At 44.4% G+C, this 27,448-nt stretch overlaps 2 protein-coding genes across 2 annotated transcripts; one reads left to right on the top strand and one right to left on the bottom strand.

Moving 5' to 3' along the window:
• Positions 1-688: 688 nt before the first annotated feature.
• On the bottom strand, positions 689-2,947 carry GPR27 (G protein-coupled receptor 27). The gene has a single exon (XM_030956654.1). It carries the CDS (start codon positions 2,888-2,890, stop codon positions 1,748-1,750), a length of 1,143 nt encoding a protein of 380 aa, XP_030812514.1. The 5' UTR covers positions 2,891-2,947; the 3' UTR covers positions 689-1,747.
• Positions 2,948-3,156: 209 nt separating this feature from the next.
• Positions 3,157-27,448, top strand: EIF4E3 (eukaryotic translation initiation factor 4E family member 3). The gene is made up of 8 exons (XM_030956986.1): positions 3,157-3,299; positions 20,669-20,956; positions 21,356-21,425; positions 23,333-23,427; positions 24,385-24,442; positions 25,674-25,740; positions 26,768-26,923; positions 27,417-27,448. The coding sequence occupies exons 1-8, from the start codon at positions 3,157-3,159 to the stop codon at positions 27,446-27,448; spliced, it is 909 nt and encodes a 302-aa protein (XP_030812846.1).

Genomic DNA, 27,448 nt, shown 5'->3' with positions numbered 1-27,448 from the left:
TCTCCTTATGCGTTGCAGGAAATGCTGCTTTTCTGGTGTCCAAATCCCAGTTGGGGGTGGAAAACAAGATTTAAACCAAACCAGGAGCCCCACCTAATTTCATTCCCTGCCTCAATCTGAAACTGCCACCTTTGCCTTCTTCTGATGTGCCACGTTTCTTTTGTGCTCCCTTCAAAATCACAGGACAACTCTGTCTCAGTTGATGTCTATAGTTTTGGACTACTCTCTAGCGAAATACTCAGCAGATGCAGACTGTATCCCTGCTATTTTGTGTGAGACTTGCTCCAGAACATGTTTGTTAAACGTTACATGATCCATCCAGAGAGGGGAAGCACCTCAGGGACAGCTTCCTCTGAGGTAGCTAAGAAGTTGGGCCAGGATCCTGCCATCAGGTTACTGGCTGAAACAATTTCAGAGACATTTTTGTAGAACAGAGCAGGTTAAAATGCCATGCTTAATAAATGTAAGCTTCCCATTGAGAATATAGTTTGTAAATGAGTATGGTATTGACCAAGCCACAGTGTTAAAAAACTGCTTTGCCAACTAAAATGAGCCATCCACAATTACACAGTCTTTTCTATCATTAACAGAGGAGCAATTAGCTACAACAGGAATTTGGTTTCAGCAGACACAAAGAATTGTGCTATTTAAACCTGTTGCCCATCATGAATTTAAGTCTTCTTAAAAATAGCTTTAGTCACTTTTATTGGTATAAACACCTAAATTGAGATCTAACAGCAAATAAGGATTGTGCTTGTCCATAATAACCTTAGCTGTGAAATCTACTCAGACACAAGACATACAACCTTCCACATACACAAGTTATTTGTCAGCAAAGCAGAATGCTGCCATTCTGAAACAATTACATACAGTAAAGGTTTTCAATATTTTATTAAAGAAAACAGTCAAAATGTACAAGTATTACCCAGGTTTGTAGATAACTTCCTATAAAGGCAGTAAAATATGAATTTCAATCTAGGTTTTAAAAACTGCTATAGTTGCTTATTTTTAAAGTTGGTATTTTAAAATCACGTTTCACAAATAGTTCTGAAATATTACCAAATTAATAGTGCAACAAGAAAATTTGAAATTAGTTCTACACTGTTTGCATGTCAAGCAAAAGTTATAACTAACAGCTTCAAATACTCAAACCATTTGAGAATGAATGAACCCAACAGCTCCCACCAAAACTGACTTCTGACCACATTAGGAACGTCCTCTTCATGTTCTTCACTTAAAATCAAATAATAATAAAACAACACCTCTTGAGGTCATCAAAAATAACTTTAGTATAAAATTGTCTTGGCCCTTATCAAATATTACATGAGTAAAATTGTTAAGCCTTTATCAAAACAGACAGGAATAGGGAAACAAAAAAAAACGTCATGGCCTTAATCCGTATCTGTTGGAATCATGTTTAGAAACATTAGAAGCAAGACCAGAAACTCGGAGCCCTGTTTTGTTTTTAAAAACCACACAATCACAAAGAAAAAAACAGCTTCTTACTGCCTAAGGTTTGGGGGTGTTCTGCTCAAGTACCTGTTCCCATAGACAGCAACCTGTTATGTTCTGAAGAGAGCATACGCAAAATATAGAAAAATAAATAAAATAGCTTCTTACAGCCTAAGGTTTGGGTGCTGGGTGGTGGTTTAGTATGTCCCCCACAGGTCACACTCTCTTGAGCTCATATGCAGAAACATGGAAATTTATATCCATCTTTCTTTTTTTTAGAAAGAGAAAAGCCCCCCTACATCCCAAAGCTCTTGAGATCGCAAAGGATGGTGCCCTGGGTGCTCTGGATGCTTTGGCAGCATGGGAAGTGGGCTCGGAGGCAGACCCTGAGCTCCTTGTTGAAGATGAAGCAGAGGATCGGGTTGACCCCTGCTTGAGCAAACGTCATCCAGACGGAGGTGGTCAGGTACACCTGGGGGATGGAGCTGGCCTTAATGAAGACCCGCAGGTAGCAGGCCACAATGTAGGGGGACCAGAGCAGCAGGAAGAGCAAGGTGATCATGTAGAACATCTTGCAGAGCCTTTTCTCCATCTTAAACTCCTCCAGCACCAGCAGCCTCTTGATCTGGCTGTGGGTGGCCTGCCTTATGCCCACGAGGGTGGGCGGCGTGGGCCCCCTGCCAAAGCCAGCCGTCCAGTTCGCAGCCGCTTGGCCGGTGGCTCCCGGCCCGTGGAAGGTCCAGTTCTGGCTGATGGCCGGTACCAGCTGGGCCGGCTTCATCTTGCGGTGGCCGTGGATGAAGAAGAGCAGCTTGATGTAGACCAGGTGGGTGGCGGCGATGACGGCCGCCAGCATGAGCATGAAGCCCAGCGTGTCATTGGCCTTGACATAGCGGTGCTCGAAGATGCACTGTTCCTCCTCCCGGATGAACTTGTAGGTGCCCACGTCAAAGACGGGGGGAAAGGCCATGGCCATGGAGAGGGTCCACACCATGCACACCACAGCCAGGCAGGTCCAGCCCGTCATGCGCTTGGCGTAGAAGCGGTGGTGGGCGATGGCCATGTAGCGCGTAACCCCCACGCAGAAGAGCAGGAAGGCGGCGTGGAAGCAGAAAAGCACGGCCAGGAAGGCCAGCACCTTGCAGCTGAGGGGCCCGTGGGGCCAGGCGGCCCCGCTGCGCACCGACAGCATGACGAAGGGGAAGCAGGCGAGCGAGCGGAGCCCGTCGGCCAGGCAGAGGTCCAGCAGCAGGTAGTAGGGCGCGCGGTGCAGGTGCCGGTCCTTGAGAATGAGCCAGGCGAAGAGCACGTTCCCGGCCAGGCTGACGCACAGGATCAGCCCCAGCGTGGCGAGCTTCAGCCCGGAGGCGCTCAGCAGGCCGCCGGCGCTGGGCAGGTGCGGGCTGCTGCTGCTCCCCAGCTCGCTGCTGTTCGCCATCGGGTCCTTCCTCCTCCTCCTCCTCTCCTCCTCCTCCTCCTCCTCCGCGCGGGCAGGGCCGGGGGCTCAGCGCCGCGGCAGCGCGCCGGGGCCGAGGGCCGCGCCGCCCGGCGCCCCCATGCCCGCAGCCGCCGCCGCGCTGCCGCCGCCGCCCCGGCCGCCCCGGCGAGGCGGGGCGCTGCCGCCGCGCTCCCCGCGGGCCATGCGGCTCCCGCGCCCGCGCTAGCTCCGCGCCCGCCGCCGCCGCCGCCCCGGGGGCATCGGGGATGCGCTGGGGGGGGGGGGCGCGGAGCGCTGCGGAGCCTCCCCTTACCGCCGGCTGCTGCTCCTCCGCGCCGGGCGAGGGGCCGGGCGAGCCTGCGCACAGCGGCGGCGGCGGCTCTGCCCAGCTCCCGCCGAGGACAATGGGGTAAATCCCCTCCCTCTCTCCCTCCTTTTCCTTTCCCTCCTCCCGCTGCTGTTCCTCCGTCCCTCCGCCCACGCCTCCGCCCCCCGCGCAGCCCGGCCCCTGCGGAGCGCGGGGCTGAGCCAGGCGCGCAGCGGCGCGGAGCGGCGCGGAGGTCCCGCTGCCGCAGCGGGGATGGGAGCGGGGCTGGGCTGGGCTGGGCTGGGCGGAGCGGAGCCGCCCGCAGCCGGACCCCCGGCCCCCGCCCTTCTCCCGCCGGGGGCGAGTGCCGGGATGGGGCTCGGGGACAGCCGCGGGGTGCGCTGAGGTGTCCGGCTCCAGCGGCCGTGGCGGGGATCCCCCGCATCCCCTTCCGGGGAGCGTGATGCCGTTCACAGCTGATGGAGACAGTGTGTCTGGGCATAAGACAGGTGTGTGTGTGTGTATAATCCCATATACACGCATACCGGTACCTATGGCATGTGTATTGGTTCAGTATAGCCACACATTAGTGATACACCCGTGTCACAGTCACCAGTGTGCTCCTGCTAGATGTGGTCATGCTAAATGGCCATTTAAGTTCCTGCTGGCATGCAAGGCGAGTCCAGCAGCACCTGTTGCAGTGCAGCATCTGGGTGTGCTGTCCCTTGCTTGGCAGGGGGATTTGGAGGGGAAGGAGGCTTGCAGCAAGCGTACCGGGCAAATGTTTCAGTGTGAACATCAAGGAAAAGGTGCCTCTGCAAATCAGGAGCCTGACATTTGGGTTCCTAGTGGAACCTGTCATTTGGGGTCTGACGAGCGCTCTTAAGAAGATCAAAAAGGATGCTCTCCATGTTTCTGTGTTGTTCAGGGGCTTACCAACTCCCAGGCTTAGTTACACAGGAGCCACGGAGGGCTGGGCAGGTTTTGTGAGCTGGATAAACCACATTTGACCCGACTAGCACAGAGCATCTGCTGTTGGTGCATGTTTATAATGGGCAGTTTAATGTAGGCCAGTGAGATGCAGATCCTTGTCCTCTCTCTCCCACTTTGCCATCCCTGTGTATGTAGGGCAAGGCCTCTCTGCGTGCCTTGTAAGGCACGCACCAACGCACGGCCCTGGGCTCACTGGAGATGCTAATGCAATTATCGTGCTATTACTGAGTTTCCTTCATGGCCTCTTGTGAAGGACACGTCTGAAATCCTTTTTGAGCATTCTATTAAAAGCCATCAGTAAATTCAGCGTTATTCCAGAAACTGTAGCAATTAAATCATCTGCATTGGCCCCAAAAGTGAAGGTTGGTGGAGCATCTTTCGAGCAGATCTTTCTGGCTGGTTTCAGAAAGTCTTTCTGCATGTAGCAGGGACCAGGCTCTGACCCTGATCGTGCCACCAGACGTCCAGAGCAGCTCTGCTGAACTCCTGGCATTTTAACAGTGGTGAACTAAAGCCAGACTTTGGCCCAAAGATGTGTCGAGGGCAATCTGTATCACACAGGACTTAATTTGCCCCAGGATCTGGTTTATGTCCGTTATTTATTGCAGTCTTAGGACACCAAAGAAATCCTGAGAGGGGGAAAAAAAACCATAGGTGGTAGATAATTGAGGCTGCTTTTTGCTTCCTACCAGTGCATCTGAGCTGTTTTCAGTTGTTACGTTTCTCATTTGCACCGAAGTTTTACTGTGACAGAGAATTGCCCACGGGTTGTTCAGTGCTTTGTGCAATTTTCCAGGCGTTTCTCACATTCGTGCAGTGACTCGAGCACCGGGTTCGCGGTGTCCCCTCGGCAGCCCTGGCACCTCTGGCACCTCTGTCTTTGCGGAGGATCCGGGACACTGCGTGTGTGGCTGGCCCCGGTGCAGCCCAGGAACGGGCTCTGCCACGGCAGGCTGCCAGGACAATGTGCTTTGCCAAACACGAGTACGAGGATCGATTGTTCTCGATTGGGGCATGTGGCTTTTCAGAGGAGCCGAGGATCCCTTCTGGCCCGTGTTAGCGCTGTGATCTCTGCCATCAAGTGAACAAAAGGGAATAACACACCTGCTTCCCTCCTCCGCTCCTGCGGGAAGGGTTTCTCCTCTCCCTGAACGCTCGCCAGCGCAGCTGAGCTGGCTCAGGAGCTGCCGTAATTCACTGCTATCTTGCCAGGCCAGCAGCAAATTGCTAGCTCATCTTTCTTCCACCTGTAGCGAGAAGAGAGCCGGCAGGAAATGGTGTTTCATCCATTTTCCCAGGGCTGCTTCCCTGATGAGGCTGTTATATAGTGCTATAGGAGGTGTGAGCCTAGAATTTGGCTGACTGAGAGATGTGACACTAAAGGGACAGCCAGAAGGAATGAAGAAAATAAAGGGCAGGCAGGGGGTTAACAGTCTTTATATGAGCAGGTTCCTCACCTCCCAAAGGGGCTGACCTGGCATTAGACCCACCAGGATAACTCTGCCTCTTAGTTACACCCTGCCAGGAGAAGAGCCCCTCTGCCCCACCTGGGTGACCCCATACAGGCAAGCCAACACCAATTCAGGCTGCTTCATGTCTTGTTGCATCAGACCCATCAGCTTCAAACAAGTTCCTCGTCCAGACTCAGTCTGAGCTTGGACATTAGTGCCAGACTTACAGCATTTGACTAAAGAATAGAAGTAGGGTATTTTGTAACCCCTTTGCTGGGGTGCTCAAGGAGCTCTTCCCACCTGCAGGGACTGCAGTGCCTGTGGAAGTGTCAACCACTGAGAGCCAAAAGGAGCAGCAGGGACTGCCCCTGTATCCACATGGCAAAGCCTTCATCTTTGGTGCTGCCTGGCTCTGCCAGGTGTCCAGCCCCCAGCCAAGCAGGGACACCTCTGTGCATGGGTGTACCCTGGACAGTGAAACACAGAGCTCCTTCCTCCAGTGCCCTGCTGGGGGCTGGAAACGCTGTGTGTCTATTGATTTGGGCAAAGCCAGACCCATCAAAGCAGTCGTGGGGAACAGGTAATTCCCAGAGATTGTAATGAGAGTGTTAAGCTATTTTCCTTTCTCCCTTCAATCACTTTCACAAAACGAGTTTAATGAAGAGCTATTCTCTGCTTACAAAATGGTGCTGCACAAGCTAGATGGATTCCTCTGACCTTTCAGTGTGCTTTACTTGAATTGGCTGCCTCTTCATGTTCTCCTCTCACTGCCTTGAATGGGAAAGACAGCTGAAATAGGGACTCTTGCGGCAAATACTGTGGCATATTGCCTTCTTTCTATCAGTCACTGGTGTGCTTCCTGAATCCTTGTCTATTTATTATTAGTGGTTTTATTTGTGTTCCTGTGGCTGGGAGCTCTGCATAACGTTTCTGGAAAGAGAAGTGTCCTGTATCCCTGTAACAGTGTAGTTGAAATCAGTGTTGTCCCTGGTGTGATGTAAAGGAAGAAGTAGGAAATGTCTGGACATGCCCGAAGGACAATTCCTGAGCTCCACCATGGCTGACACACCACAGGGAAGCAGGACAGGTGAGAGCAGTCAGCCAAAGCAATTTTGCTGTCACAGATAATTCAGGCAAGGAAAAGTTTTCAGGCTTTGCAATCAAGGAGATGGAAAGGTCAGGCTGGAGCAAAAAGGGATAACAGAGGCTTCAGCTGGATCTGGCAGAAAAAGATTAAAGGTCCTCCTTCCCAGCTTCCTGTAATTCCCAGAAAGTTCTCTGGATGACACTCATTATTTGTGTTATCTTTGCACCTAGTGGAGTGAGTCAGGGACCAGGGTGCTACACAAGCTGTCCTTTTGCCAAGGAAACTTAAAATCCGTCAGTGCAACGGGAGAGAAAGCTGATACGAGCCCTAGAGAAGGGGGAGAATGAGCAAAGCACGAGGTTGCAGCCTAGGTAATGGCATTGGCATAAGGGTGGCTATCAGTCATCCCTGGAAGGGGAGGAGGGAGTGTCAGGAGCTAATGAGGCAGGTTTGTGGGTGTTTACAAGGATCATGATAATACTCTGTGGCAATGACAGAACAGAAGATGACACATTAAGGTAATGTTTGGGCACTGGGTAATGTGAAAACAGTGTGAGGAGATTAAAATCTGCAACATTTACAGTACTACCCAAAATAACTGCTCTGTGCAGGAGCCATGCTTGCCCTCTGTAACCAGGGCACAGGTATAGTACTTGCCAGTGAAATGAAGACAGATTTAAACCAATGCTGGAAAACTTCCACCCTGCCTCTTGTTTACAGAGGATCCAGATGCCAGGTTGGGGACAGGGCACTGCTATCAGGCTGGGAAGGGCATGGGCCAGCAGAGCTCAGCAAAACACTAATGAAGGATTTTGGATGTGGTTTTGTTCCCATAATTATTAGCACAGTAGTGCAAAATGTACAGACGACACCAGAGTGGATGGGACTATTAATGTCACTGCTGAATCCTGATTTCCTGGATGGCAGTGGAGGATGTGCAGGCGAGCAGTCCCAGAGCTGCATCTGTGGCAGAGGGGTATCTGACAGCTAGCAATCACATTTTTCAAGGGCTTATTCCTGGCTGTTTAATACTTCATCTGCTCTCCTGGGGAGGGAGGAGGGAAGAACGGAGGAGTATATTTGGCACAGCAGGGAAGTGGACTCGGGTCTTTTCCATCCCTTAGTGCTGTGCTGTTGCAGGGGGAGAGAAAGCCTCCTTCCACAGCAGTACTAATCCTCCTCCACAGCAAGATGAACGTTTTGAACTTGAACAACTCCTCTCATTTTTCCCCCATGTGATTGTGAGTCAGGCTGAGCTTCTCTATTCTTCTCCATAATTGAGTAGGAGATTATTTTGACTGGAAATAACCAGACACAGGTATCATGGCTGTGAAAGCCTCCATGCATGCCACTTGCTGAAAGTTCTGTAGCCTTCTGCAGAGTGACCTGGTCTTTAAAGGCTTTGCTCAGTGGAGAGGGAAGAAAAGCAGAGGGGAAGAATAGCTCCTTCCTGTTCACTTCTATCACTGTCTCTGCTAAACTTAACCTGCTGAATTGTTGGTGACACACTGTTCTTCAGAAGCAGCTCCTTTGTGGAAGACCTCCCCTGTGACATGAGGAATAGCTGCTGTGAGAGAGGAAATATCCCTGACATGATGGCTTTCTACAGGAGCTCATAGCTGCTATCCAGTCCCATGGACATGCCAAGACAGTTAAGAGAAACCATTCCTTTAAAATCTCCCCAGGCACAGATTTTCCTGTCCTTCTCTTCCTGTATCTATAGCTGTCTTCCATGAGATGCAGGCCAGCTGCTTGGGTTGCATTCCCACCCCTCTGTCCCAGAGGCAGGGAGTGATGGAGGAGTGCAGGGTGAGCAAGAAGCAGATGCAATGTGAGGCTGTGGCAGGGCACGTGGCAGGGGATGCTGCCAGATGCCAGTTCTGGCTCTTGGCAGGTACCAGGGAGGCGGATGCAGCCTCATGGCAGGGCCGAGTTTTAGCTACACACACTCCTACCAGCAAAGCCAGACACTAAGGAGCATTTCACAAGATCAGGCTTTCTCCAGTTTATACATAAGTGGGATTGCTTCAGGCTATTGAACCAGTCTGCTGCAGACTAGCCAAGCCCAGAAGTTTTATCTGTGCTGTAGCAAACTCAAGCCACGGCTGTTGTGCTTGTGCATCTAATGTCTCAGCTGCTTGCTGAAGAGGTAATGAGCTTTTGGGGATACATGGGTGCTATAAACTCCTTAGGCCAGTGATAAGCAGCTTATTGCCTTTAGGAGCACTGCCAGCCCTTGGCTCTGCTGCTGCGGTGCTTCTCGGGCCCAAGTTCTGCGTTAGCAGCAGGGGCTGTGAAGTCCTGAAATAAATGTGTTCCTGATTCCATGTGTACATGTGCACACTGCAGCCTCTCCACAGGGTGAGGTAAAACCAGGCAGTGGGACAAGCAGGCAACACCAGGCTTTCCACACTGCTGTCACATCTCCCTGTGTGTGACTTCAACCCTCACAAAGCACATTCCATTCCCTGCACTGAGGCTGTGCTGTCTCATCTGTACAGCATGAATCCCCATCCTCATCACAGTGAAATGGCCTTTGGCACCCAACAGGAAATTCACCATGGACAGTGTGGGCAGCTTCAGAACAATAGGTGGCTATGTTGGTCATGAGCCAAATTATTTCCATTGCTATCCTCTCTTTGCTTTTGAATAGACCTACTGTGAGTATCTGTCCAGAAAATTCACTGGGTTAAAAAAAAATGGAGGTAATGCAGAACTGAAAGTTCACTTGCAAAGCCAGTGTGAGGGCAAGTTTTTATTTTCTACATACGAATTCAGCCCTTGCTGTTCTCCACTCATTTTCTGCAGTGTCTACCATCAAAAGCAATCCCATTGCAAATGGCCAACAGGCTGAGGTTGCTACTCCTACAAAATGCTAGGGAGAGCCTTCAAATCTGCTTGGCTAGTCAAAGCATCTCTGTCCTTATTGTGTATTTTACTTTTTCCCTCCCTTTTTACCCAGGTATAAAGTAGCCAAACAGCTCTCTTTCAAGGCATAACTAGGAGCAGAATTTGGCATGCAACTCTCAAATTTTTATTCAGTTGCTCTTGTTGGAACAGTTTTGGAATTAATCTGGTCATCACAGAGAGTTATTTGAGGTGATGGAAGTACTTTCTGATACCATCTTTTAATTTGAGTAGATAAAATCTGAAATATTATTTCTTTGCTGCTCCATTGTCCTTATTTGTTACCTTTCCTGCTGGTTTACACTGCACAGCTTAGATGAAGCCAGAACTACTCCCTTATTTTGGCACTCTGTGCAAATGGATATCCTCTCCTTGCCTATGGCCCCTTCCCTCCACAGCTGGTGGAAACGAAAGGATGAGCAAAGTAAAACCTTTGGTGTGACTAAAACTGTGAGATTTAACTGTACCAGAGAGTCCATGAGCACTGCTTGAATGCTAAATTCATAGTTAAATGGGTGTTGTCTGTGGAGATAACACCCCTGCTGGGGTGTTGGAGTGGAGTGATGATCTGGCAGTGTTCCTGTGACACCGTGAGGTCAGCTCAAAGCTCTCCACCACTGCTGCTGGAGCAGCACAGACAGTTCAGTGCCATGCCTGGAATTCAAATCCAGCCATCACCAGATTCATGCTCACGAGCTAAATGCCACTAACTGACCCTTCTGTATTTAAATCACTTCTTCAACAAAGGCGTTCTCTTGTCATTTCACTTTGAACTGTAGGAATAGCACATTAAAAGGCTTTGCAGTTTTAAAGTGTTGGTGGGTCTCAAGCAACTTTGTGGGCTAAGTAAAGCGTTAGAAATATTTTTCACCACACTATCCTATCAACTGAACTTTTAAGGCAGAATGATGAAAAGAAAAATATTCTTTTAATAGTGCTTTCTCTCTGGTAAAAGGTGTTGCTAACTTGTTGAAGCAGAGCTTGGAATAACAGATGAAAACTGTCAGAAAAGCTGTGATGTACTTTGGATCTGCGTGAAAATTGTGACCAAAATCTGAGTCTGCCTAAACCCTGAGTTATATGCCAAAATGCCCAGGATTCCTTGGATCATCATGCAAGTTGATAAGGGTAAGAGCTTATTTCTTTGGGATTGGGTTTATTCTGAGGCATTCCTTTTGTGCAAAGGGCTTTTCTTTGGAAGGGCTGGGTTCTTTCATTTTTTATTTATTTGGCCTTTTGCCTTTGTTTTTTATCTAACAAAGTTCACTTCAGTGATGCAGGACTGATGAGAAAAAATCCTCCCATAGCTGTGTTAAACCTGAAATCTTCATACCTGAGAGAAGCCGGGCCTGGGCCTTTGGGAAGATCCAGCAGGATTCCACATTTTTTGAGATCTTAAAAAAAGTTTTTGGGGTTAAACAAAAACAAAGCTTAGGGGGAAAAAAGGACACTGGTTATAGGCATAGCACAGAAGCCTTGTAGAAAGCCTCTGGGTGCCACTGGCATGCCAACTGATTTACCTTTGCAATAAGGAAATGATGATTGGAAGGATCACGGAGAGCTGTATGAATTCTATCCGTGCAATGTGTGAGCTCAGCCTGGAAACAAACCTCATCTGCCAAGTTCTGCAGGGCCATTTCCAGCTTTTCTCCTCGAAGGAGAGGCTCTGCTACCAATGAATAAAGTGGGAATTTTGACACTGATTTCAAAGGAAGCTAAATTGAGCTCCATGAAAAGGGAGCACTAGCACGCAATGCTGCTCTTAGTTTTTTCTTATTAATGTGACTAATTAAATGTTTGTATTTTTTAAGCACTAACAGTTTTTTTGATGGTCGTTTAGAGACTTTGAGAAAGTCAATAATTTTGATGAAATAGGACTGTAGACTCCAGAACAAAGTCCACATGGAATCCGTGATGTTGCTAGGATACAGCTATTAGTATTTTCAGTGGCTGGGTTATTTTTTGGTGCGGTTTTTTTTTTTTTTTTTTAATAGAGTTGGCCTAACCTCTCTTACAAACAGTAGAACACGTGACTGCCTGATCCCATTTACATGATGCTCCTTCAGTTTACCTTGATGAAGCCAAATTTGACCCTTTAATTTCAGCCACTTTTACGTGTGAAGAAGAAACACAAAGAGCAATTTTGACGTGAATCCTGTTGGTTTTCTTAATGGATGTGCAGGATTTTCTCCCTGTGGGTGTTCCATTGCTGAAGTCAGTCTCCCTCTAGCGGTTTATTTCCAGAGGGGGCCTTTGCTTTGCTGGCTTGGACAGGTACCAAATGTGCTGGTGTGATGCAGAAAATGATCCCCATGAGCTGAACCATAGAGCAGCGAGCTCATATAAAAACACTATATCCTGTAATTTTTATCTGTTAGAATGTACTTGTTTTTTACAATATCCAGAGTAGTGGGGGGTTTCCATCCCAGACTCACTCTGCAGTCCAGGCTAATATGGTTTGTGCAGTGTGTAGCATGTGACTCTTGCACATTGTCTCCTTCAGCTGTACACTGGGAAGCCTGTAGAAAAGAGATCAGCATTTAAGCTCATGTTCCACATCAAAGCCAGTGCCAGATGTGGTGCCAATAACATTATGACACAGAATAGCACTGAGGATGGTGCTATTTTGGGATCCTCATGTTTGGGGAAGCAATATCTAAGTGAAACACTGCAGATATTTTACTAGAAAACCAGGAAAAGCAAGATGTTTGGAGTTTGTTTCCAACATGTAACTTTGAGACCTGCCAGGTTTCTTGCATTTATGCTCCTGACCTCACCTTTGCTGGGTATCTCTTTAGCACCTCAGAGAGCCCCAGTGCTTTCCAAGTGTGGGGAACAGGGAAGGATGAAAGCAGAAGCCCAGTGTCCAAAGCTAAGTAAGAAATTCCAGTCTCCTAATACCTGTTGCATGGACTGGATGCTGGGTTAAGCCAGTTCAGCTCCCCAGAGATGGCTAGGTAAAGAAATAAAGATCTTATCTAAAGCATGATGAAGTCAATCTATGCTCTTATTTAACTGTAAAGGTTTTGGATGAGGCTCAGCCTTCCTTCACAAGTGGTGGTAACCAGAGAGAGCTGTGATTCTGGAATGCATCAAAGATCCTGGAAACACTGATGTCTTTCCAACTTATACACTACCTTGGGGTAGGTACTGCCTTCTCCATGCTCATATCTGGCAGTTGCTTTTAATATACCAAAAGAGCTATTGGACCAATTTTTTTTCCTTTGTTAACTGTAATTAGAAAGCCTGGAGAAATCTAGGATCACCTGGCCCAGAGGTTAGCAAGCTCCTGTTCCATTTTCACAGGAGGTCGTGAGATGTCATTTCTTTCCCATGAAGCATTTTACAGAATGTTCAGTTATGTAACAACTTTAAGGGTAAGGTTTTCCTTTTGTTTGCCTTTTTGTTAATGCTCAGCTTCTATTGGGCAATCAGGAATCTTGGTCCCTTGGGAGATGTTAAACCACCTTCTTTTGGATGCTGCTCCAGAAAGTCTGCACAGTGGTTTCCATGAGAGTGATTTTGGAGCCAATTTTCTATTTCATTTTTGTTTTCACTCTTCAGGATAAAGTTTCTACACAGTGTCCTGGCCCAAAGCTGACTTAATTTTAGTACATAAGTTGAGCAGGAACTATTCCATTTATTTTTTGGAGATATATTAAAAAAATATGCATTTACTCCTTTTGCAGCTGCAGTGTGCCTGTAGCTCGGGGTTTTCTGCTTTAAAAAGCCTAACCCTAACCCTAGCCCTCCTTTCTCCCCACTCCAGAAGGCAAGTTTATCAGCTTTTATGCCACTGAATATACTGCCCCATGCTATTGGTAAAATTCTCCTCTTTAGTTATTTTTCTGGTAACTTTCCAACTCGTGACAGAGAAATAACAAGGAACTGTTGAAAACTCAGGTCCAGCAAATCAAATCTAATAAATAAACCCACCAATTATTTCTGATTATTCCTTTTGCAGTCGTGATGCAGTTATGGTCAGGTTCAGGATCTAAGTTGAATTTTTCCTTCTTTGTTTTTAAAAACCGTCATTTGAACTGGTGTTTAATCAAGTTACCAACCAGGTCCGTTTGTTTACATAAGCCATGTGGAGATAAGCATGTCTATTTCTTATAATCAGTGTCAGCAGTTAAAATCCATTTTGAGTTCCTGAGTCCTCTCATTTCTTTTTCTTAAGAATTCCACAATGCTTTAGATGCTGAAAATTCAGTTATTCTACAGATTTTTTTTATTTTTCAGATCACATGTAAATGCATTTAATTAGTACTGTTGTTTCTTAACTCATAAATCCAAGAGTGTATATATAAGAAAAAAAATGGGGGACCATAAATACACAAAAGTGTATTTTGTTTACCAGTAACAGGGATAGAATAATGACAGGAAACAAGAATGACTGCAAATTTGACATGTTTTATACACTCAAAAATCATTTAAGGTATTAAAAAGCAGACAAGAAATGGAACCGTGATCTTAATTTACTGCTGTCTGTGGAAGTTCCCATCTCTCTGCAGAGCCCCACAGAAGTGGCTGGGACATTTATTGGTACATCCACAGAGATTTGATGGAGGCTTAGGCTTGTATCAGTTGGACTTTCTGTAGAATATAACTGTGGGCACTTTTTTAACCGACTTCAGTAGTACCTAGTGTGGAGCAGTGCTGTTTCCTCAGGAGATGATATTGATTTTTGACTGCTGCTACATTTTACCCTGTACTTGCAGAGAAAAGCAGGAAGAAGTGACGCTTAAAGATAAATAGCTGTTGAGATGGATACATAGTTATCTCTTTCTATTAAATTACTGTGAGAGAGATCCATGACATACAATTTTAAGATCTCTAAAACATATCTTTTCATTAAGTCATGCTGTTAAAATAAATATCCATCAGCTAAGTGGTACTTTCTGTAGCAACTAGTGATGTGCTACCCTTGGGGTTCACGGCCTTGCTTTTATCATAGCAGCACTGGATCCATGTCCTGCTTTAGAAGTAAATGCCTTTATTTTATCTACATCAGCACTTGTTTCTGTGAATGCCTTGGCACAGGCTGAACATCTGGAGGCTGGCATCCTGTGGCCAGGTCCTGGTTCGTTGCCATCATCCCACACGTCACGGGGCATCTGCATTTCCCATTAGTGCAAAGCCTTTCTTGGTATCTGAGTCTGAAATAGCAATATCTGATAGTGCTCTCTGCTATCTTACCCCGTAAATGCCTTGGGAAAAAGAGCATGATGAAAGCTTTGGGGGAATATTATTCACCAGTTTGACAAAAAAAGATCCTATCTGTGATCCTCAAATGCTTGCAGGTCAGCAGTTCCAAAGAAGATGCAGAGAAGCTGGCAGGTGTTTTACTCTTCAGACAAATGAGATTTCCTTTTTAAAATGTTCCAAGGTCAAGTGATATAAGTTTGGAAAACATGAGTTTAGATCTGCTATTTATTTTGTCCATTCTACAGATTTCCACGTTCATACCCACATGTCTCATTGGTAGGATTCTTGCCTGCAGTGATGTTAGGGGGCAGGGGGAATTTCAGCAAGCTTGCAGGGGATTTTGGTGCCACCTTGGGAGGCTGATTCATGCTGGTAGCTCTTTACGCTCGTGCTTATCTCAGGAAGACTCTGGTTCTGCTTGTAGTGGCTTCTGGCTCTGAAAGGAAAGGTTGCCTTCTTAGGTTTTCTACATTGTATAGTCTTTCTTTATAGTTATTTTTTAGAATGAAGTGTCAATATACTTTACTGAATATAACAAATAAAATACGAGAATTACCAATCTGGTCATTATATTGTGTCGCACAATCAACACTGGGAGTGCACAAAAGAAAAAGTCAAGTGACATGACCATCAAAGACTGGACTGTGCTGGATAACAAACCACCTTATGCACTTGAAATCATCCCTTGATGGGATTTGGGTCTGTGGATCTGGGTGTGATATTTGTGTAAATACAAAGCTGTGAAGATGGTTATACTTTTTGATGTACGTGTAGACATGATGCAAATATCCTACTTAATTAACTTTGCAAATCCCAACTGTCGCTTAGCCTGGGTATCACATAATGTTGTTTAACCCCGCTGACAGAACCCAAACACCACACAGGTGCTCGCTCACTCCCCCACAAGCGGGATCGGGGAGAGAACTGGAAGGGTAAAAGCTGGAAAAGTAGGGGGCTGAGATGATGACAGTTTAATAGGGAAAGCAAAAGCTGCACATGCAGGCAAAGCAAAACAAGGAGTTAATTCAGTGCTTCCCATGGACAGGCAGGTGTTCAGCCACCTCCAGGAGAGCAGGGCTCCATCCACATGACTGGGGAAGACAAACACCATCACTCCAAGCATCCCTCCTTCCTCCTCCTCCCCCACTTTATATACTGAGCACAATGTCAAATGGTCTGGAATATCCCTCGGGTCAGCTGGGGTCAGCTGTCCTGGCTGTGTCTCCTCCCAGTTTCCCATTATTTTGCAGGATCATGGCCTGCTTGCCCTGTTTTCTCGCCTGACTACAAACAATGCCCTTTAGATAATCTTAATTCTCTTGCAAGAATAGTTTAACTCTTCAGTATCTTTGTGAGGGGAAGTATGTGCGTATAAACATTGTCAAATAAGCAGTGTTACTTGTCTACTCCAGGAAAGACAAAATATTCTTATGTAAGGTATTGTCCTTATGTGCTGATCTTTCTCTCTCTATGTTGTAGATGAAATGTATATAAAGCTGAGTAGATACATTTTGATAACAACCATTTTAATAATGAGTTAATCTTCCTAACTGAACTCATCAGATATTTGAAACTAAACTTAGTAATTTCCCTTCTTCCCTATAGCAAAATTTATTTATCTAGGATCATCTATTTCATCTATTACAGCTTATGAGTAGGTGGCTTACAATGAAAAATGATGGTTAATATTATAAGAATGTTCAATCCAGTAAGTGCATTTTGACAGGCTTTGATGGCTTGAAATCAGTCTTTGTATTCAGAATGGATTACCAGATTTATTTAGTTGCCACAGCATGTTTTTGACTCTATGCTTTGTAAATAAATATTTTGCTTATTTATACCAAAAGCAGTTGTGGCTAAGCACTTACAGGGGTATTTTCAGAACTGCTTGGCAGCTTTTAAAGCTTCCGCTAAAGCTGTGATGAGATTCCCACTGGGAAACAAAGGCCAATGTGAGCACATACGAAACAACTTCTATACTTAATTCTTTTCAGAAAAACAGAAAAGCTACAGTTCAGCATCAGAAATTAACATAAGCGCAACCACCTGGAGGTTTATTCATGGATAAAACAATGGAATTTATCTTTGTATCCTTTGTTCTTTATTCATGCTGGAATAATGAAGGAGTAGCAAAGAAAGCTGGCATTAGGATTCATTTGGTGGAGATTATTCCTCTTTCCACATTCCTGTGTGATTCACCACGAGATGCTGTACAGTAGGTCTGGCCTGATTAGGCAGCTCAATTAGTCCTGATACTGCACTAAATTTTCTCCTATAAATGTTCTGATGATGCAGTGGCATCACAGGGCACGAAACAGGCAGACCAGGAGAAGCACAGAAATATTTTATGTGCAGACTCTCCATGGGAAACCCAGATGCATAATTGTAGGTGAAGTGGTGACAGAACAAGAAATTTCCACCCCCAGAGGATCTGTCAGTGCCAGGCTGGTGCCGTGATCCAGCTCCTTCCTGTTCCTGTGCTCATGGGGATTAGCAGAGCCTGTTGAGTTCTTGGAAATGAGTTGTTCACCATGGCAGTAACTGACAGGTCAGTAGGGCGTATTGGATTATTTGTATTGTTGATGGCAGTATTATCTGAATGGGAAGAATCCAATAATGGCTTCCTTTCGAGGGTCAATATTTGCAGGGTCTTATTTTGTAGTACCATGTGTACTGAGGTTTTTAGTAAAGTTCACAATCGTCTCACTGCTCGTACCTTAAAGTGCAAGTTTTTGCTGGAGAGTTACAGAAATAGGAATTTCTACAGATTCTTTCACTTGAAAATCATCTGTCATTTCTGCTAACTTAATTTAAACTTAACTTAAAATGCGTACTCAACTAAAAATAAAATAAATCCCAATTTCATGGGTTTCAAGGCACAAAACTTCTGAGTGGTCATCTGTGTGGATCTGCTGAGTTTCTGGGTGAAACAGAAACACTACAGTTCAGATTCGTCAGCAGTCTGGAATTTTGTAGGAAAGTCAATGCTTTTTTCTTCTGTCTGTCTGATTAAAATACTGTCCTTGCCTTATACCCATGCATTAAAACAAATTTGTGCAGGCGTAAATTCTGGAGCAAATGATCCTGAACTTTTAAATTGATGCATCATAATTTTCTCAATTATGTTTTTTTTAAGTAGGATTTTGGTTTTGCTTGATTGTTTGTTTTTCAGATAAAAACATTTGGGTGCTCATGCTCATATCCATAAGTGACTTACACTTTCCAGAGCTGAATGAAAGGCTGAAATAACACTGTAATCTGGTGGGCCTGGAGCACTTACCAGGCAGGGTACTAGGAATAAATGGTCACTCACCATAACTTTTAAAATAGGTAATTTTCTGGTTGGTTGGTGCTTTCTGCCAGCTGGTCACAGTTTCTCTGGAAAACATTATTTGCAACTATCAAAATGAACCATTTTATAACCTTGGAGTGGTATATTCTGTCTACCTGTCTTAGCTGCTCTTTTAAATGGCTTTAAATTTGTTGAATGGCTACCATGATGATCTAGGTAACCTTTGAAGGCTATGGCTAGAGAATACATTTTAATCTTCTGTTTGAGTAGACCTTACTATTGAAGCAACTCAGTGGCAGTATCAGCACAAGGATATCAAGTGATGATAGTGTCTGTTGTACAGCATATGTAATGCCAGATGCCTTGGTGACTGCTAAGCCACCAGTGGCAGAAATAGTCCAGAAGAGAAGTAAATTCTTGGGCAGTGGGGTGAGACAAAAAGAGGCAAAATTTCTCAGGTTTTGCCTGTTTGTGTTCCATTCTACATGGAACAAAGCCTTAGTGGAGAGGCGCTAGTATGGTTAGCAAGAAAAGAACAAGGGCTAGTTAGTTGTGAATCCACTTCTCTCTACTGACAAATAGATCACTTGATAAGTTTTAAAGTCAGTTTGAACTTACTAGATTTTTGTGTGCTCTCAAAAGTAATCTGACTGGCTCTGGTTCTGTAAAATACTGTGAATTTGTCTTTTTGCTCTTTAATGCTGAGTGTAAAGTGTACATAAAAAATGCCAAAACACATGCATGAAAAAATCCCAGACCTCCAAACTTTACTATGATAATTCCTTTTATCATGTTGATGACAGATTTTTTTTTGTTGCTGGTTTTATCAGTTTTTTCATGTGAGCTTTCATAGTTCATGAACCACTGGACTACCAGCTGTGCCATGGCAATTTCTTGTTGATTTTATTTTGTTTGTTTCCTGCCGGTTCCACCATGGTAATGTGCTCTTAGTTCGGGTAATTAACAGGCAAATAGTAAAGCAGATGTGAGTTTGCCTGTTTCATACTGAAAAACTTGGGAGGTATTTTTCTGCTGGTTTTGTATGTATTTTTAAAGCAGCTTATTTTAATAGGAGCCTTGAAAAAACCTTAGAGCTATTATTAGACTTTTGAAGATGTGATGCTGTTTCAGGAGTTTTGCATATTAAATTTCCTCCTCTACATGAATACCTAGGGTTTGCCCAGAGCTTCAATTATATCTGTAACAACTGAGAGTAACTTCAGTGTTTCCCTGGACATATTTCATGCTGATCACATGTATCAGGGAGGGATGCTGAGATCTGGTTTGCTTTTATCCTTTCTTCAGCTGGTACCCGAGCAACAGCTGCGTTTTCTTCTGTTTCCTTAAACCTGCTCTCTTGCGTCTGTTTCCTGATTTAGTAATTTTACACATTTTTGTTTCCTCTTCTGAGACACAATGGGAGGTTGCTTTTGTCTTTGATCTTCATTTTTCTTTAGAAATCCTACTTCAGCTTCTGAAGGGAAAGAAAAATGTTTCTAGTTCTAAGAAATTGAATGCGCCTTAGCAATTTTGACCTCATTCCCCCAAAATTGTGCCTGTGGGATTGGGTGCTGGAAATTGTAAGGTGGGTGTTAGGATGTTAGTGCAGTGACAGGAACACAGGGATTTCTGGGGGTGTGGGATGCACCGTCCCATGTCTCACGCACTGAAGAATCATGGAAAAGATTATAAATAGAACCATTTAGATTGGAAAAGACCTTTCAGATGATGGGTTGCAGCTGGTGCTGTGTGCCTAAAGGATCACAGAATATCCTGAGTTGGAAGGGACCCATGAGGATTATTGAGCTCCTAGCCCTGCACAGGACCATCCCCAAGGGGCACACCCTGTGCTTGAGAACATTGTCCAAGTGCTTCTGGAGCTCTGGCATCCATGGGACCATGACCATTCCCTGGGGAGCCTGTTCAGTGCCCCACCACCCTCTGGGGGAAGAACCTTTTTCTGATATCCAGCCTAAACCTCCCCTGGCCCAGCTCCAGCCATTCCCTTGGGTCCTGTCAGTGGTCACCACAGAGATCAGTGCCTGCGCCTCTGCTTCCCCTCATGAGGAACTTGTAGACTGCAATGATCTCCCCTCAGTCTCCTCCAGGCTGAACAGACCAAGTGACCTCAACCACTCCTCTTATGGCTTCCCCTGAAGGCCCTTGAGGGAGAGAAGCAGCTCCAGGTGGGAGCTGGGTATGGTCAGTGTGAGGGTGATCTAAAGAAGCTGAACCACACCTGGTGTACCAGGCTGTCTGGCAGTGAGACCAGCCCAAGGATGTCTCACTGGATGCCCAAGGATGTCTTGGCTTTACAGGGCGTGCTGATGGTAAACGCGGCTTGAAGGCATCGGTGCCAGTGTGGAAGAACTGCCTGGAGTCATGGAGGTTCCCTGGGTGCGTTGGGTGCCATAGACCGACCTGTGGGACTTGTGCTTCCCCTCAGCCCGTGCGCGTGTCCCAGCCTTCAGGGGTAGCGAGGAGCTCGTGGCGGGTGTGTCCGCTGGTGAGGCCGGTGCGGGGCTGAGGGAAGGTGCGGCCGTGCCCGCTGCCCCGCCGTGCCCCCCTGCCCCGCCGTGTTCGCCGTGCCCGCGCCCCGCCGTGCCCGCTGCCCCGCCGTGCCCCCCTGCCCCGCCGTGTTCGCCGTGCCCGCTGCCCCGCCGTGCCCGCGCCCCGCAGTGCTCCCCGTGCCCACCTGCCCCGCCGTGTTCGCCGTGCCCGCCTGCCCGCCGGCTGTGCGCCTGCGCCACCTAGCGGCCCGCTCTGAGGGCCCGGCAGCACAAGCTGTGCGGATGAGCTTCATTTTCAGTGTGAAGCACCGGCAGGGCCTTAAAATGCCAAAAACGGGGGCTGGGGTGCATTAAATGCAATCGAAAATAATTCCGGGGTGAGATAATGCGGTTCCCTTCTGGTAGCCTGTGAACAGCAGAGCTTTGATGGTGTGTGGTAGCTCTGAGGGCAGCACTGTGCTGCTTGACTAAAATTCCTGATACTTCTGTTTAGTTTTATGAATTGTCTGGCAAATATTAATTTATTCGCAGGTATTAAAGAACTCTAACTCCTATGTTTAAGTGACTCGTGATAATTTGGAGTGGGACTTCCCCTTTGACATGTGAACATTTCAACTTCACACTCATGCGATTCACATTCCTTCTCCATCTCCCTTCTCCACCTCCTTGATAAAAGAAATATTTTAATTAATCAATGCTTTGTCTTCAAGGTCACTTCCTGGTACAACAGCGGTTGAATGTGCATTAAATTTGAAGATATATACAGTCCAAACAGTGCAGGTAAGGCACCTGGCTCTGCTACAGGAGCTGCCACATGCTATTAATGTAACTTCACACCTCAAGTTTCGTTTTTCCTCCTAGGATGAGTCCCACCTGTGGCTTTGCTTACCTGAGGTGTGAAACGTGAGCGGTCCTGGTGTTGTATGTTTGTATTACTGAGTCAGTGTTTGCATTTCATTTGGTTTTCTGGATGGGGAAAGGAGGAGGAATATTGGATTTGGCATGTGGATTCTTAAACCTTCCCGTATTTCCACTAGTACATTGAATATTTGATGTACTTTTAATATCTTTCCCACCCTTTCTCCTTTTTCTAATACAGGAATTAATTGCACAAAGACTAAAAATTGCAGCATGTGGCTTTTTTTTGGTGCGGTTTCTCTCCTTGAGTATGTATCTAAAAAAAGATTCTAGCAAACTGAATTAAAGGACCCTTAAGCTGTGTAATACTTGCAGCAGCGAGAAATTCTGTATGTCTGTGTCATCTGCCATTGCCTAGCAGTGGGTATCTCTTGCAAATAAAATTGTATTTGTGTTTTAATACCACAGTTAGCATGAAGTGTGTAGCAAAGTGGCATTTGTCTCACCTTACGGCTAAGCTGACTAGTTCATTAAATCTCTGAAATTTTAGGGTAATGCCAGACCCTTCTCTTTGAGAAGCACACCTGTAGCAATCTACTGAAGTTTTAAATAAGGCTTTCTCATGAAGGTCTGCACAACTTCGTACATTGCATGAGATTTCCAAACACAAAACCTTCCAAACCACGTCTCTAGTTCAGAACAAAAAAGAGCTCTCAAATGTTTCCACAGCCATGTACCAGTGTACTCTCTGCTCCTTCTTCTGAAAGCAGCTTAAGGGTTTGGGTACACAACCATTTAAGAGTAAGGTCATAGTTGAAATGGGTATTTCATACCAAGTTTTCATATTTTTAGTAGTCTTCAATTTCTTCTTGTGCCTGGGTAGAGGTAATGGCTGTTAGGCAGAGTTGCCAAGGGCCGCAAAATTTTATCACATAATGTTGCAATCCTTGTTTCTAAAGTTGTACTAGTGATTAAGTATTAGATATTACTTAATGTATTAGATAATACTTACATATTATGTCTAGATAATACTTAATGAGTTGCACTAATGATTAATATAGCATCGCCACGTGTTGATGCAACTTAAGTCTTTAAAAATCCTTTCTATTCCCAACTGTTAGATAAAGAGTGAAGAGATTGGAATCTTTTCAATCATCCCTCCCTGTTGCTCACTACTTTTGGGTGCCTTTTTATCTACCCCAAACCTCCCTGACAGCTTCTGCTTTTACCAGCAGAAACATTGGGAAGTAATCCAATAGTTCCTGGTAACTTGGATGTTTGCATTTCTTCCCCACTCCTGTATTAACATGTGCATCTCAGGTTCTTTGCATCTGGTTGAAATCTTTCACTCAGACAAACTAGTTGTTTGCTGGTTAGACATTTGTTCACCAGCATTATTGTTTGTGGTGTTTTTGTAACTCAGGATAATCATAATGATGCTTAAGTGAAGTCTTAAGTGAAGCAAGGTGGATATTTGATATAAATATGTCTTTTTAATATGCTAAGGAATTTTTATGTACTGGTTTGTTCTGACATAGTCAGTGTAACTCTGGTTTTGATGATTTTTTTCCCTTTGGATTCAAAAGGATAATCCACATTTGGACTGCTTCCCTTTTTTCCACCTTCACATATGCAGGATTGGCATCTAAAAAATATAAAAGTAGAAATGATTCTGTAAGAAGTTCCTTTCAGAGCATTTTATTATAACATAGAAGGTGCCCGTTCTCCAGGAGAAGGATGTGTAATTGGTTCAGAGGAAATTAGCAAGGAAATAAATCTGCATGAAGCACTCTCTTATGTTAATGCAACTAATATTTTTCCTTTTCAAGGATTTCTGGAGTGTCTACAACAACATTCCTCCTGTGACAAACTTGCCTCTGAGATGTAGCTACCATTTAATGCGGGGAGAAAGGCGCCCGCTTTGGTACGTGTGCTGTCATCAGACATTTCTGGGAATGGGCACTGGAATAACTTGAAGGAGTGAAAGGTTTGGGACAGGAGAGTCTTGTTTCTGTTGGCTGCAAACACCCGAAGTCACGAGACCAATGAAAGAAACCCTGAGGTTTTGTTCAGTTTAAAAGTTAATTGTACCAAAGAGTCTTTATTAAAAACACAGACTGTAATTTCACTGTCCACCTCTGGATGTAAATGTACAATCTGTCAGGACTGATGGGAGACCATTGGTCCTGAGGAATCTACAGGAATCACACTGGATATAGATAATCCAAAGATGAACTTTTAGGTTATTCCTTTAATTTGGCCTTTACAGAGTTTTAACAGGAAACCAGAAGCCCTAATTGAAAGTCTTAGAAAAAGTATTGTGACAGAATAAACTTGAGAAGCTCACATATTAGTGCACTGTGCCTTTGTCATTACAAGGCAGTTTAATGGGTACATCTGCCCTGACCCGCAGCAGCTCCAGTCTTTTTTTAATAAGGGCAATTAATTTCTAGCTGTCACAAAACTGAAATGAAGTGTGCTCATGTTCTTTTATTAAACAGAATAAATGGAAGAGTAAAAAGGTGCTTCTGTGAAAATATGCCAGAGGTTTTCCAAAATTAAAGGTTACCATTGTAAAATGTAATATTGTTTCGTGGCTTGTTCTCATGCAGTGTGCAGCCACTTCAAAGATGGTCTGTAGTCAGGGAAAATACAAGTGTTTTCCAACTCACAAAACTTAGGAAAAGGATTAGGTGTTGAGAGATACACTTCATATGAACAATGAAAGAATTATCTCTGATGTCAAAAGTCAGAGTCATGCTGCCTGGAGTTAGTAATTGCATTTCAGATGGGATTTTTCTAGGAAAGTTAAACCACAAACGTAGGGTTATCTAGATGTGGATTTGAATGTGTATTTTCACTGATCTATTTCCCATAACAGGGAAGAAAGCAATGCCAAAGGAGGTATATGTAAAATGAAGGTCCCTAAAGAAAGTACGGTATGTTACAGTGACTCTTTACTCAGACCTTGTTTAGTAAGGGAGTTTCTTTAAACTCTGTTTGATAAAGCTGTTGTAAAGATTTTTACTTCATACATCACCCAACACAACAACCAAACACTACTTTAACTTTCATAACCTTTTAAAGTCAAAGAGCAGAAGTTTACTTTCCAATAATTACGCATCTCTTGCTTTAGATAACATTTGGCAATGTATTATAAAAAATAATGAAAGCTACAGTGTTTCAATTTGGTAATTTATAATCACCTTTGTTCTCGAGACTGTTTGCTTATAGGCATACAAAGAAAAATAGAAAGACCTTTTCCTGATAATCTATGCTAAATTATATAATTTTTCATTTAAAAGTGTGAAAGATGAAGTCTATTCAGGCATATCCTTGAGCTCTAGTGAAATAACTGTGTTTCTCTTTGCCTCTCTAATCAAATGCATGTGAGTAACTTCTGTGAACTGCCACAGAAAGGAGATTTGACCTCTTCACACATGGTGTTTATGTGTGTAAGTGTGCTCTGGATCAGGCCTTTAAACAGAAAAAGTGAAGTGTCAGAAAAATGTGACAGCCTTGCAGAAGGCATTAAATGCTGAAAGATGGTAGTCAAAATTTCAGCCAAAAGTTAATTGATTTTTGCCTGTGGGCTTTTTCCTTGTGAGTTGCAGCTTTCCTCCCCAGCAGTCCCAAGTGGTCACAAAAGACTGAAATTGAAATTGTCTTTTTCCTCCTATAATCTAAGGTGTGAAGATTGTCAGAAGTGACAAGTGGTTTGGAGAGCCTGAATTACTGGGCAGTGAATTTAGGGACCCCAGAGGCCTTGTTTTTCAGAGGCTGAATGACAGCCCCTTTTTGACATGAAGATACTTTTGATCTCTCAAACTATGCACCACATGGCCTCAGTCACTTCTGAAAGGTTTGCTTGAAGGTGAACTTCAGCCAGCTTTCAGTGCCTTGTAAATAGCATAAATAACACCTTTATGCCTGTTTCTCTTTTTTTTTTCTTCATTCTTCATCAAATGTGGGCACAGCATCTCCTTGGCTAAGATGAAACATCTTGTACAGACCCAACATTTAATTATATAACACAGCATGCACTTACAATAAATACTTCTTTTTGTCTAGACAACCTCAGAAAGAGAAGACACTCAAAACTGAGCTAGAAAACCTAACTTTCAATTTAAGAAATAATAATGTGAATGTGATATTTTTCTGCCTTCTTAGGCTGCAGTTTGGAAAGAGCTACTGCTAGCAACTACTGGAGAGCAGTTTACAGATTTCTGTGCAGCAGGTAATGATTGAGACATTTTTCCATCATTCTTTTCACCATATTTGCTTCTCTTCTAAGCGTGAATATCTGATAAAAGTGGCTGTTACAGTGACAGTGAATATCCTCGTAGGAATTGTCTTTCACTGGCTATTATTCCACGAAAAAGAATGGCCTTTCTCAAGTTTACAGAGCACTTCAGAAATAACCTTTTAAATGGACTCTCACACCCTTTATACACTGATAGGGTTGTCTTGGGGTCACTTTTAGCAAATATATGATTTTCTGCTGTCCACAGAGGTGGTTCTTGCCCTTGGCCTTGTGCTTCTGACACCACCTTTGTGCATTGTTGGTGACCCTTTCCTTGGGATGCAAAGAGCAGCTGTGCCATGGAGCTCACAGCTGGAGCAGCCACTGCTCCCAGCTGTGGCATGGCCATTGAGCTCTCCACAAAGCTGCATCCTGAGAACTTCACATGAGAAAGGGGTTCTTCAGTGTAGCACTGAGTTACCAGCACTGGCAGCAGCAGCAGCCTGACTGGGGCTTTATTCATTTCATTAATTTTGTTTTATTTTTTTCCTGTTGCTGCCTTGATAAAATGTAAAGGAAAAAGAGAGCAAAGTCTGGAAAAGCTGGTGTCTGATCTCCACCAGGTACTTTTCCTGGGGTTTTAGCTGTTTCACTCTCATCCTCCCATTTCTGCTTGTAGACATCATTGTGGGTAAATTGTCTTTAGTAGTTCATATTGCTGACCTTACTGGAGGGAGTCTTGTGATTCCATTCTAATCAAGTCTAAGAGTGCTAATAGCAGAGATGAATAATCCTATGGCACTTCATAAAAACCACCATGAGGTAATATTTCCAATAACTTCTTTCTGGTAACTACTTTGTCTGGTTTGAACATTGGTATTTTCCTCACTGGAGATTGTTCTTTTTTTCACATCTTTATTTTTTTTCCAGCTTTTGGGCACTGTTTCATAATACATAAGTAGCAAATTAGACATGTCTCACTTTTAAAGTATTTCTTGATGGTTCTTCCCCTTCTGTGCAGATGATGAAGTAATAGGGGTTAGTGTCAGTGTTCGTGACCGTGAAGATGTTGTGCAAGTCTGGAACATGAATTCCTCTTCAGCAAGTGAAGCAAAAGTTTTAGAAAAGATTAATAAACTTCTTTCACACACATCTTTTAAAGCGGTCTTTTATAAATGTAAGTATTTTGTACTGTTCATTTCTACCTTCATTAGAAAAACAAGATGCTGGTAGGGTATTTCTATGGAAATATCCTGCCTGATTCATCATTAATCACTTAGGAATGTAGCAGCTGACATTGCATTAAAATTATGTCCCTTCAATGTAGAAGTTAGCTATCATTCAAAAGATATTTTAAATTTCATTGTACAATCTGTTTTGTGTTTAATGTACCAGATTCCCAAAAAAGTTAAACAAATCTCTTAATAACTGTCAAGGCTACATACTGTCCAATTTAAGTATTAATTTAGAGGAACCATTTGCAATCAGGATTTTAAAGGATCTCATATTTTAGGCTCCCTATAAATGTATTATCAAACAGTTGTTAGCACATTGTGTTCTCCCTTGACTGATTTATACATTTTTATCTTCTCTTTTTTTAATCTTTTCAACTCCTTGACAGAGTTTACATGGTCTTCTATTCCTTTTTTTTTTCCTCCTCTCTTCCCTAGCCCACAGACAGCATCATGCTTTTGAAGGCTGA

The sequence above is a fragment of the Camarhynchus parvulus genome, chromosome 12 (assembly GCF_901933205.1).
Source record: "Camarhynchus parvulus chromosome 12, STF_HiC, whole genome shotgun sequence".
Lineage (NCBI taxonomy): Eukaryota > Metazoa > Chordata > Aves > Passeriformes > Thraupidae > Camarhynchus > Camarhynchus parvulus.
The sequence above is the reverse complement of the archived record's forward strand: the minus strand, read 5'-3'. Positions and strand labels throughout refer to the sequence as shown.